At 40.1% G+C, this 12,500-nt stretch overlaps 1 protein-coding gene across 1 annotated transcript in view; it reads right to left on the bottom strand.

The window, feature by feature from the left end:
- Window positions 1-12,500, bottom strand: part of LOC143026739 (uncharacterized) — a 117,993-nt gene that overhangs the window by 43,052 nt on the left and 62,441 nt on the right. Inside the window, exons 7-8 of the mRNA XM_076187509.1 lie at window positions 3,943-4,122; window positions 696-722 (exon numbers count right to left, since the gene is read on the bottom strand). Of these exons, the coding sequence (XP_076043624.1) occupies window positions 696-722; window positions 3,943-4,122 (207 nt within the window). The remainder of the gene's footprint in view (window positions 1-695; window positions 723-3,942; window positions 4,123-12,500) is intronic.

The raw sequence follows: 12,500 nt of genomic DNA, 5'->3' as shown, positions 1-12,500 counted from the left end.
TAATGATATAAAATTTAATCCATGGTAATTAATTACAGTCACTGTGAGCATGAGCTCTGTTGTCCGTCAGTGTCGACCTTACACCGCACCCCCTACCCCCCTTTCGGATGTCCTGATCTTATGTCGACCTCGATGCAGACAATCAGAAAGAGTTATTAGATTTGGAGATAGTCTCAAAGACAACGCGAAAATATTCTTCAAGGGTGATATTTTAAAATCAAAGGAATAAAACCCCTCAGTTCTTACCACAGTGCTCGATAAAAAAAAAAAAAAAAAAAAATCTTGATAACACCTTCATCGATCCTGGCGTTCCTCTGCTCCCCTTCAGAAACGCACACTGACTGGCTTTGTCTCCTCACCTTGGGATTCCAGAATGTTCCACGTATCTCGTCGAGACCTCTTCTAGACGTGGGGGGACTCTACCAATGTGATCACCTTCGAGTAACTAGTAATTCTTACCTTCGGAAAAGCTACACTTTTGCTCGTCTCCACCAGACACCAGTATAAACAAACGACAAAAGACGTCTTGATACGTCGGTCTTTCCTTGATGCCCTAAATAGATTTTCTTTTGCGTATTCTTTCTCTCTCCCTTCTTTACTTAAACATTTCGACTGTGTCTCTTTTTTTTTTTTTAATTTGAAAGCAGTGCATTCCTGAATTGAGCCAATACTTAGGTGGATCTCCTCACACTTACTTGCGACTTCGGCTTCAGGCGCTTCTTCTGGACATCAAAGAAAACGGAAGAAGGGGTAACCACACGAAATGAGTCAGAAATCATATCATAAACCATAACATCACGACACACGTATTTATAAAGCAGAACTAACTCGGACGATTACTTGTTATACTATTAAAAAGTCAAACAGACCAATTTCAGATAATTGACTTAGAATGAGAAAAAACAGCATGCAAGAACAATAACACTAGAAAGTGTATTTCTATTTTCATGAAAACAAAATCAAAGTAAATGAACGTTTATCTCATGATTTTTTTTTCTGTATAAAAGAATGTAAATAGGGAATCGTGGGAGGAATACTGGAGGGGAAGACTTTTGACCCAAGATAGGTCATAAAGTGCTGTACAGGGACGGAACGGAAAAAAGGAATCAAGGCCTTTTTTTTTTCTCTTATAAGTCAGGCATGGAGGGTCTGTCTATGTGTAAGGACTGTCTCGGAAAGAAGGTATGATGATGACGACGTGTAAAAGACAACAGAGAATGGTCTGGGAAGTTCAAAATCCTCATCCGTTTCATGTGTCTTCGAGGAAATTTTTGTTTTTTGTTTTGCCATGATCACAATCGTTCTCTTTCGCAAAACAGGATTGTCGGTAACCTTTTCACCGCGGGAGGTCGAGAGAAAATTGAAATGTTTGACGGGAATTATAAGTTTGATAATGACAGTATCGTGGTTAAAGGTTCAACCGAAAGAAGTTTAACCTTTAACACACGAGAGGAGTAAGGGAGTTAACTCCTTCAGGTTACAATCAAGAATTTTGTTTTGGTTAACGCCAGATGAGTTTTGAGGAGCTTCGTCAAAGTAAGGGGTTAATTAAACTATCTCGGTTAACCCATAATGGCCCATACTACTGAACTGGTGACGTAGACTTTGAGGTGAATGACGTCAGACGATTATAACCAATACGGAAGAACCTCGGGGTGAAACTCACTTGGCACCAACAAGAAGGAAAAGATAACACCCTCTGTGGTGAAAAGGTTAACACGTAGAACCCACATCTACTGTACACCACATTCTGGTGCACAGAGAGGGCCGTGAAACCGCTCGCTTGGTTCTAGAACACTGGCTTTCTCTTGAATGATATTCCTGTACATGGCCACGACAATACACTTATGTACAGGCCCTATGTCACACAGGCTGTGAAATGGGTGTTAGGGGTGTTTACAGGATTCGAGGAGGGTGGCCGAGGATGGGCTGCTGGGGGGATGGAAGGGAATTGGGATTTGTCGGGCGAGAGAAGAGAAGTTCATCATAAAAAGGAAGAAGGGTTGATCAACATGGATTTAGGAGCGTTTCAGGAACGAGGTTAGCTATACTAGATAATGAGACATGGTTACTATGGTAGTTAAGATTAATGGGTCAGTTATGAAGAACAGAAAAGCAACATAAACTTAAAATTATGTATACAATAATTATACTCTTAACTTCGTGTGGGTTGTAAGAAATAAAATTAGTAACTAAGGCCTTTGAAAAAAATAAAATAAAATCAACAGCATTATGTTTTATCTCAAGTATATGAAACGAAATAATATGTGTATTTTAGAACTTAATAGAAAGAAAAAAGAAAAGAAATAAAATTATAGATAATATTAGAACAAATCTTTTTTACTTACAAGTGAATGTGAAATAAACGAAGCACTGAAAAGGTTTTTCGTGTGTGCGTGTGTGTGTATGTGTGTGTGTTTGTGTGTGTGTGTGTTTGTGTTTGTGTGTGTGTGTGTGTGTGTTTGTGTGTGTGTGTGTGTGTGTGTGTGTGTGTGTGCGTGTGTCTGTGCGCACGCGTGTATGTGTATATGTGTATGCTTGTGTGTGTGTGTGTGTGTGTGTGTGTGTGTGTGTGTGTGTGTGCGTGTGTGTGTGCGTGTGTCTGTGCGCACGCGTGTATGTGTGTATGTGTATATGTGTATGCTTGTGTGTGTGTGTATGTGTATGTTTGTGTGTGTGTGTGTATGTGTGTGTGCGCACGCGTATATATATGTGTGTATGAGTGTGTGTGTGTGTGTGTGTGTGTGTGTGTGTGTGTGTGTGTGTGTGTGTGTGTGTGTGTGTGTGTGTGTGTGTGTGTGTGTGTGTGTGTGTGTGTGTGTGTGTGTCAGTAGCAAAAATCTTGATTAACTTAAATAACGAAATTAAATAGACAGTACTGAACTTATGAAATATAACAGAGAGATGATAAGATTATGTAATGAGATGTACTAATTATGACTATATAATGACATTATCAACATGTGAAATACAATCGACTTTAAAGCTTCTATTTCGAAGGTCATCTGTAAATTAAAACAGAATTACAGAAGAAAAAAATCCCCGGAAATTTATAAACATTTCGTTAGTACTTAAGGATGAGAGGTAGGCGTGTTTAATCAATCTCTTTTGGTCGTGTTTTCAAGCAGCCTTCATAAATCTCACTAAAAATCCTTTCTGAAGAAATCTAAAGCTATTTTTGAAAACAGGATTTTGTTTTCAACAATTTTTCTATGTCAATTAACTTTAGGATCTGAATTGCCTAATGCATTCGAAATATAGTTTCTCCAACTAGAATGACTTTTTCCTAAATAGGATTTAATCCTTCTGTCATTATTTTTTTATTTACCACACATGTGCAAAAATAGGCTATATACTTTAGCAATACTAATGGTATAAAAATATTCATAGAGAACCTATCACAATGTTGAAAGCCTATATGAAATTGTATCAAGCTCTTTTTACATTTTCACTAAATTCAATTCCTTTCCTTCTCGATCTCTTATGTTACTCTAATAACACTGACTTTGTTCCCCAATTCTCATAATTATTTCCTAAACTCTATATATTACAAATATACAAATTGAGCTTGGGCCTCTCGGGTATTCAAGTACTCAGACTATGAGTGTCAATTTGATAGTGGAGGGCGGAGCTTAGTTTGAAGTTCTGTAATAGATAGAATTTAGTTTACCCTACTGCTCTTCTTTTGTGTCCTATTTCTTCTAATATATATATTTTTTCTTAGATCCTTTACTTTAACCATTCTCCCTTCTTTCAGCTTCCTGCTATTCACGATTCTGCATTTTTTATCTCTCCCTCCTTTGTCTTTGTTTTCTTCCTATTCATGTCTTTCTAGTCCGCTACTAAGGTTAACCCTATCCCACACTTTCTATATGCCGACTTTCTTTATCCTACCCCGTCATCCTTTAAAAACACACCAACGCCCTCGAAGATCCAACTCACCTGCACGTCACCTCCTCCAGCCTTGTGTTTGATGTTGTCCTTGGAACCAATCTTGGACTTGGCCTGGACATTAATCTTCCTTGTCTCGATCTTTTTGTCACCTCCGCCAGGGCGGTGGTCCTTGTTGTCCAGAGAACCAATTTTGCTCTCAGCCTTCCACGTCAACTTGTGGGACTCGATCTGTAGTCATGCCGGGGAAAGAGAAAGAGAGATGTGAGTATGGAAAGGTCGTAAAGGAGAGGGAAGGTTGGAGGGACGGAGGGAAAAAGTGGGCGGGGATGCGGCCATTCAGAAACGAGTTTTGGGATGTGTGGCACTCGCTTACGTTATGAAGAGTGTCAGACGAGTGGCAAGCGGGGAGATTTAAGGTGGCGGCACACTAAGCATTTGTCGCTAGCATGCTACTTGCTTTTGCTACTTCGTTTGAACAGAAACGACTTCGGTTACGATCTATGGTTTTTCAAATCTCCAAATTACTCTTGTATCATGTAGCGAGAGGTTGAATGACGAGCTAAGAGAAGTTTAACCTATACTAATGTTAGACACATTGTTGAGATGTTCTTACGGAAGTCTAGAATATTGTAAACGAAGTCGTTTCTACTCAAACGAAGTAACAAAGACAAATAGTATGCTAGCCTAGTGTGACGCCACCTTTAGTCACATATAATAGGAATGCCAGATTAAGTTTATTCAGGCAACCTTGGTTTATCAACAACTATATATACAAATATTATAAACTGAGTATTAGTAGAAGACGCCTTGAAAACCTCACGGATAAATTTTTCACATAGGTCATGACGAAACACTGACTGAAATCAAAACAATAGATAAGAATCTTAACTAAGGTTACCGGGCAAGATCACATCAAGATCGAAAAAAAGAAATTACATTTTATGTAACAACAAACACTCTTCAGAACATAAGCTTCGATACAGCGGCAGGCAGGCTGATTTTTTTTATATAAAGGAAAACTGATAACAAATGAAACCTATGGCAGACGAACTTTGAGGTCAACTACAGCACAGGCAGGTGTCAAGTTTATGTAGGTTGTTGTTTTTGTTCATTTGTCTCAACTATCTATCAAGTTCATAATATTTTGAACTATGGTAACTTTGATATTCTGGTCTCTGATGCTGGCAAAACTCTAAATTCAATTTGAGCCCTTGTATCAAGTTAGCTCTAAAAGAATCAATAGCATTTAACCATATCACCCGTGAGACTCAAGCTTAGCACCCATGACTATCAGAGTACAGAATACGTTATAATCACAAAACAACTTCAGCACACTTCAAGTAGTACCCAGTCTTAGAGAACACTGTGGCTATCAGGTGCTATCTATATAAACATGTGAAGTGTGCAGATGCCACACACACACATGCACACAGCATTTCATCTTCTGTCGATCGAAACTGAGGGAATCTGCGGTGTCACTACTACCTGAGAATGGTGTAAACACCTACTTCCATGAATCAAAGCTCCAATCTTATTATTCGATCCCACTAGGAATGTAGTCCTTTGGGTAGACACTTGAGCCCCGGACAAAATGTCAACTAAAACCTTGACAAATTTGTGATATAAAGTTTAGAGAAGGGGACTTCCAAACTATGAATTCATTAGGCTGTGCTGTGTTTCTCTCCAAACTCTCACCATTCCACTCCCACGTTGTAGGAAGTGAGAAACCCATGGTAGAGCAAAGCCCTGTCAGTTGCTGCAAGCCGCTGGGTTTTTAGATCGATGTTGGGTCGCCTCCTCGCCTGGCCAGGGATGTAGGGAACCGACGCGACGCGACATGGCTCGCAGCGGGTCCCGGGAATCGAACTCACAACCTTCTTATCATGAGTTTGACACGGTATCCACTGGGTTACCGCGCGGTGTTTCGTCTCTCACAATTCACCATCCCTTCTGTCTATAGGAAGATTGTTGCACCTTCATTAGACCAGAACATGGGATTTTGCAGAAGTCGATGATCATGCTAACAGTTGGGGTTTGGGAAGCTTTGTTTGTCTTGTTTGGGAATCATGATAACAGAGTTATGGTCTTCTTCACGAGTTCCCGAGTCCCTAAAAGTCTGCATAGGTTTCCAAGAGGGTCCAAAAACTGATAACAAGTAATCGTTAGTAGATGTCAATTGTAACATTTACTTCAGCACTTGTGAATACAATGCAAGAGACCGAAACCTCAGGAGGTCCACCATTCGCGAAAGAACAACAAGATTTGAGACAAACCAATGTGAAGAACTGGAATAAAGACGAAGGAAAAGGAATGAAAGGTTACTTCAAACGAAACTAGACCTCCCGCAAGCAAGAACTAGCCCAGTTTGCAGAAGATCCTTCAAATCCCGAATTGGACGCGTAAGCCACGTTCGGGTGCACCAACAACCCAACATGGACTAGAACGAAGACCATCATTCCCTGAAGAAAGATGGATAGCCACGACGCCAACGAGTGGATGCCGGGCAATTCTATTAATTGTTAAAGAGGTCTCCGAGGGGCTAGGAAGCAGCATCACATAAACGAGGGGCCCACGAAGAGTCAGGTTGGGAACCGGTGGCGTAGAGGCTGAACAAGGGTATAAGGTCTGGTGTACGGTCGTTACTGCAGGACAACGAATGCCAGACGATTTTACTCATAGATGAAGTGGTCCCCAAGGGGTTAGGAAGCAGCATCGCATAAGGGAGGGGTCTACGAGCGGTCAGGTTGGGAACCGGTGGCGTAGAGGCAGAACATGGGTAAAGACGTGGTTTACAGTCGTCACTGCAGGGCAACAGAGGAGCGAACGACCAATGTCACAATCAGAGGAGCGAACGACCAATGTCACAATCAGAGGAGCGAACGACCAATGTCGCAATCACATTGTGAACTTTACGCGAGACTGTTACTTCTTTGCCTTTGGCGAACAAATGCATTTTGTCTCGCCTAATGCATAACAAGCTTAAAACAGTCTTGGCCATCAACAATGTTTCTTCTCCCCTTCGTCTAATGTAGGTAGCGTGGTCCTGGCTTCCTGAGTTGCCAACTACTGTGCTAATCTAACTTGTTTGTTCTTTCTTCTCGGACTGGAAATCTATCTATCTATACACCAAAGGTTTTTCCCCCTTATAAGGGAGGTATCTAAGTCAAAGACATGCACCCAATCCTACCCATTCCATTCCTATCTATCACCCTTGCTTCCTTCGTCTTGACTTAAATCTAGTTTTGAAGTCAAATGCATGAAAAAATTAAGTCAGTCCCAGACAACTTCTCACATTTTGCAAATTTCAATCACTGAAAAGAATGTGACCAAGTAAATTCCCGGAGAAAGCCAAGTTCATAAATAAATAATGATGTGTCCTTCGCTATGTGCCCATTATGCATTGAATAAGAAAACAAGAACAATAGAATAGAGGAGACTGTAAGAGGCCATAAGGTCTACAATAGGCAGACTGCGAAGCAAATCTGGCATTTGCTTTTACACTCTAGACTTAAACACCAAATCTAAACATCGTAGGTAACTCAGAAGGAATCTCAAATTTAATACCTTAGCCGTGATAAGGACGTGAACTGGTATGTCGAACGCTAGCTGTTATTACGGTGGAAGAAATACTTTGATCACAAAAGTGAAGATAATGGAAGACTACATTACTACAACAGTGGTGTCCAATTGTAAGTGAACCAGAAGTACAGTCATGAACACAATTTCTAAGACATACCAACAATGATTCTAGGTATGAAATGAAATGTTAGATATCGTTCTATCAATCCAACTTCATTACGAAGATTCCTTTTATATGCCGTTACTGTATAGAAGGATATGTCAAACACCAAAGGGAGTGTTGTTCTGAGAGTCTCATACAGTGGGGTCAGGACTGCCCGTGGCTGTTTTGGACAAAGAACATGTTGCGATTAATCTGTGATCTGCTACACATCCAGAAGACAGCATGTTGGAATCTATGCTTTGCGTAGAGGAGGAAAACAAACCCTGGGTTCATTCGTTTAAATACGAAAGTTCAATACAAAACAAAAGCCATAAGAACATAAGAATGGAGGAGACTGCAAGAAACCATAACGTCTACACTGATCAGTTTCATGTCCATTACCACCTGTCATCCCTATTCATAAAGTTACCTAACCTTCTCTAAAAACAACCAATTGTTTCAGCGCTCGCTACATGGTTACTAAGTCTATTCCATTCGCTAACTACTCTGTTGGTAAACCAGTTCTTGTCTATTTCTTCCGTAAACCTAAATTTGTCCAATTCAAATCCATTACCACGAGTCCTGTCCGGCTGTTTTAAAATACCAGCCGCTGGAGAAAAGGGAACTGGAGCGATTAAAACCTGCGAATTCAGTACCATTAGTACAAATTTGCTTCATACTAGAATAGATGAAGCCTATGTGCATCTTCCAGGGAAACCTCAACAGTCTTTTTTTGTTTGCACACGGCTTCGACAAATCAGCAGAAAACCATAGCTAGGGTATGACACCTATGCAAACTGAAAGCAAATCCCTAGACTGAGAAGATGACGACGAAACCGGAGTCTTTAGATTGAAGGAGCCGAATCAAGCACTATCAATATCTGAACCTCTCGTCATCATCGATTGGGAGCATACATCGCATGTGAGGCGAGTCACTTTACTCACACGCTGACGCCAATTCCCACGGTTCCTCCGAGCAAGCCCCCCATGCAGTATAACTTCCCATTCCAAACAGCTCTTGGCAGGATGGGTTCAGTTATCTTAACCATGAGTTCTGTGGGTATCATCTTCGTGTCCTCCACCGAGGGTTGTCTTTTGTGGACTTCTGTGTATGGTTATAGGGCAAGCTTCGGATAATGCATCACATGGGGTTAAACTTGATGACCCCATTTCTGAGACTTGTTACAAGTAGGACGGCTGGATGTGAAGGGCGAACAGTGCAGCCCCAACTGGCTTGTTAGAAATTCACAGGTTGGAACTCTAAATGACTTCTGCAACATATCAGCAGAAGAATTCGGGACAACGGCTACTTACATTTCATGCGTTCTTAAATGTGTGCCTCTGTATCTTGGTGTTCTTGGGGTCATTCAGAAAGGCATAAAAACATGCTTTATGTTCAGTGGCTTCTTAGACAAACAGTCTTAGTTTTAAACATAGTTTCGGGTCTCAAAAAAGAACTCAATGAGAAGTCATATGCTTGGAGGGATTATAGTCAACCAGTGTCAAGAATGATTGGGACTCTCAGAACGTAAAACGTTCAAGAATACGACCAAATAAACGGTTTTCTTATTGGAACCTTTCCGTATTCTTTGTTGGACCAAAGCAACGTTCTTCATATGATTAGACAGTATGCGGCGTCTTAAATTGGTGCCACAACAGTTTCAGTGTCAACATGATACAAACATTATCACTTATGAAAACAAGAAGAAATAAGAGAATAAAAGAGGTGTGGGAGAAAGTGAACCTTTGAGTAGTTATCAGTTTAGAGAGCAACGTATCTTTGAGTAGTTATAAGTTTAGAGAGCAACGTATCCTTCAGAACATGCATCATAGGATCCTGGGTAGAAGCCACTGGCTGAAGACTTAGCCCACTATCGCCTTGGCTACGATGGTACTCCCCGTAGATTTTGTTTTGGCTGACGCCAGACGATCGTATTCAGCTCCGGAAAAGATATTATACTGAAAGGCTTGAGGCTGCCTTAACTAATCCTTTTGCTATGCTGGTGGTGTAATCGGAGGCGTGCAGGTCTCACATTTGCTTGGTTGTGAGTTCGAATCCAGCACTTCTCTACGATTTCCAGCAATGACTGTTACTCGCCCTAACAGTACAAGCAAATAGGTCAAAGGTGGCGGCTTTGGCCGCAGCTACGCGCCTCCTAGCGTAGGCTCCTCACCACCTACGATGATTTTATTTTCTTCTGGTCAACACCAGAGTAGGGTGGCCGTCTTTGCAACAGATCATGAATTTCGTAAGTCATACTACCGCAGAGTATTTTCAATTTACTTGGACAAAAAAAAGAAAGAAAGAAAGAAAGATGGATCATCGTGTCTCCTCCTTTCATGACCAACACCGGAGTAGGGTGCCCACCTTTGCAACAGTTCATGAATCTCGTGAGTCATAATACCGCAGGGTATTTTGTTTTGAAAAAGAAAGAAGGATCATCGTGTCTCCTCTTTCCATGATCTCAAGATTCAGGTGCTTCTTTTGGACAAAAGAAGAGTTTTCAAGCTTGGACACAAGATCATAAAGAAGAAATATATCAAAACTACACAGTGCCATTTGTGGCGCTGATTTTTTTTTTTTTTTTAAGATGTGAAGTTGTAAATTTTGAATGAAACTCTGATAGCGTCTGGAAGGCCAGCTGAGTGGTGTATTGATGCAGGGAAGATCGTCGACGGGATTAATAGTTCATGGTGATTCTTTTCTCAAGCATTTCTTCTTGATCTATTTGCCAAAAGCACTTTGGTATGACCAAAGCTGAGTGTTGGTGTGCAAGGACTGTGGCATGCCAACTCTGATTAGTTGTTACTACCCAATCAGAGTATGCGACGAGTCGGACTACGGGTGATCTAGATCATTTTCTAATTACTGGCCAATCAGGATTGGTGCTGTGATTAGGGATGCCAGTATTTAGAGAGTCTACCGTAGACGACGGCTGCTCATTTCATGTGTGCGTTCAACTCTACAATGACGGAAGAAATGATGCCAAAATCTTTGTATTTATGTACGTATGTGTGTGTGTGTGTGTTGATCAGTATGTATGCATGCAACTAATATACATGTATAAACACTGGCTATGTACTAGCATGTACTATATGTATTATGTATGTAATACATCTATGGATTTGTGGTCCGGGATTTTTTGATAATGATTCAGGGACTATATGACATGGCTCCAAAACTGAGATACCAGGGAAAACTTGTAAATACTTCACTTATAATAGTCTTCCCACGGAAGTAAAAGGAATGAAAAAAAAAAACTTGCACAAAAATCTTCTCGTTTTCCTTTACCAAAATAATTTTTTTGGCCTCCCTCATATTCTTATCACCTGAACATCCTTAGGAACTCATAGTGAGGAATTTCATTATTAATGATTACTCTGAGATTATTGTAGGGTATGCTTACTCCATCCCGTATAAACATTCTAACAGATGTCATCTTGGTTAAGTTAGGTTAGGTATTGAAAACTGGTGTAAAACAAGAACAAAGGAAGCTTTTCGAGCTGTCCAAATTTCCAATGCACTTTTTGTTACTATTCAATTCAATGGAGGCGTTCACACACAACTGCATAGTTTTTCCTCGACTATGCTGTAGCGTCGCGGTTTCCGCGCGGTTCAAGCCACTAGTGTGAACAGGGCCTAAATATCGTACCGACTGGGAAGGTTCTAAAAAAAACATAAAAACAAATCCTTTCTAGATGAGAAATTGACAGTGTACCCTGATCAAAGATACGTTTATTGACAATTCAAATTCAAGCTATGGTTTGCACAAACTAAATAACTTCATTATGACATTTTTTTGAAATTATAGGTGACCTACAAAAGAACTATTTAAGGCAATTTGGGATCATGTGAGATTTCTTCTTGAAAGCTACTTCGCATTGTTTTATTTTTAAATTTTGTTGGATTTTTTTTTACTTTGTACTCTGAGGATGAAAACGCTCTATCAATTTTTTCTTATGGTCTTTTACACAATATGTGTATATGTATGTATGTATGTATGTACTGTATATATGTATGTATATATGTATGCATGTATTTACATATGCATGTATGTATGTATATATACATGTATGTATGTATGTGTGTATATATGTATGTATGTATGTATGAATGTATGTATGTATGTATGTATGTATGTATGTATGTATGTATGTATGTATGTATGTATGTATGTATGTATGTATGTATGTATGTATGCATATATGTATGTGTGTGTGTATGTGTGTGTGACTATATTTATCAGTGAATTGCTATGCAGTTATCCTGAAGCTTCTGTTCGACTGAAAAATAACACCGATACATCACACTAGGATTCAAAATGTGCATCTATGCCTATCAGTTTACCTGCATCTAGTTGCCATTCCTGGAAATGAACAAATGTCTAAAAGAGTCAGACCTATAGAAGTCATTGCTATCATTGTAAAGAGGCCAACAACCCTGAATGGATTGTAAATATGTGCATACCATGCGTGGCTTAGCAACGACTGGGGATTCAACAACAGATGCAAAATAATACAATTTTGGGTTGCTGGAGTGTATCAAATCAACTCATTCAGCACAGTGGGATACTTCGTGTTAATTTTCGTTTTATTTTTGGGGGTGTTGAGAGGCTAGCTCGAAAGAAATATACGAAGCATACCACAGTGTTGAAAGGCATCATGAGAGGCCAGCGGCAGGTCAACAGTCAAGCCAAAGTTCTATTGAGGACGCCCAAACGTGACCCGCGGTGCACCAAATCAATGCAAACAGACCCTTTGTGGTTATTGCACATATACTATCCATAGTAAAAAAAATCCTCTATAAAACTACTGTGCACAAATACATAGCATTCAATTCTCGACACCGAAAGATATATTTGCATTGTTCTAATGCACGATGGGT

This window comes from Oratosquilla oratoria, chromosome 7, assembly GCF_046742065.1.
Source record: "Oratosquilla oratoria isolate Oo_2021 chromosome 7, ASM4674206v1, whole genome shotgun sequence".
Classification (NCBI taxonomy): Eukaryota; Metazoa; Arthropoda; class Malacostraca; order Stomatopoda; family Squillidae; genus Oratosquilla; species Oratosquilla oratoria.
The sequence above is the reverse complement of the archived record's forward strand: the minus strand, read 5'-3'. Positions and strand labels throughout refer to the sequence as shown.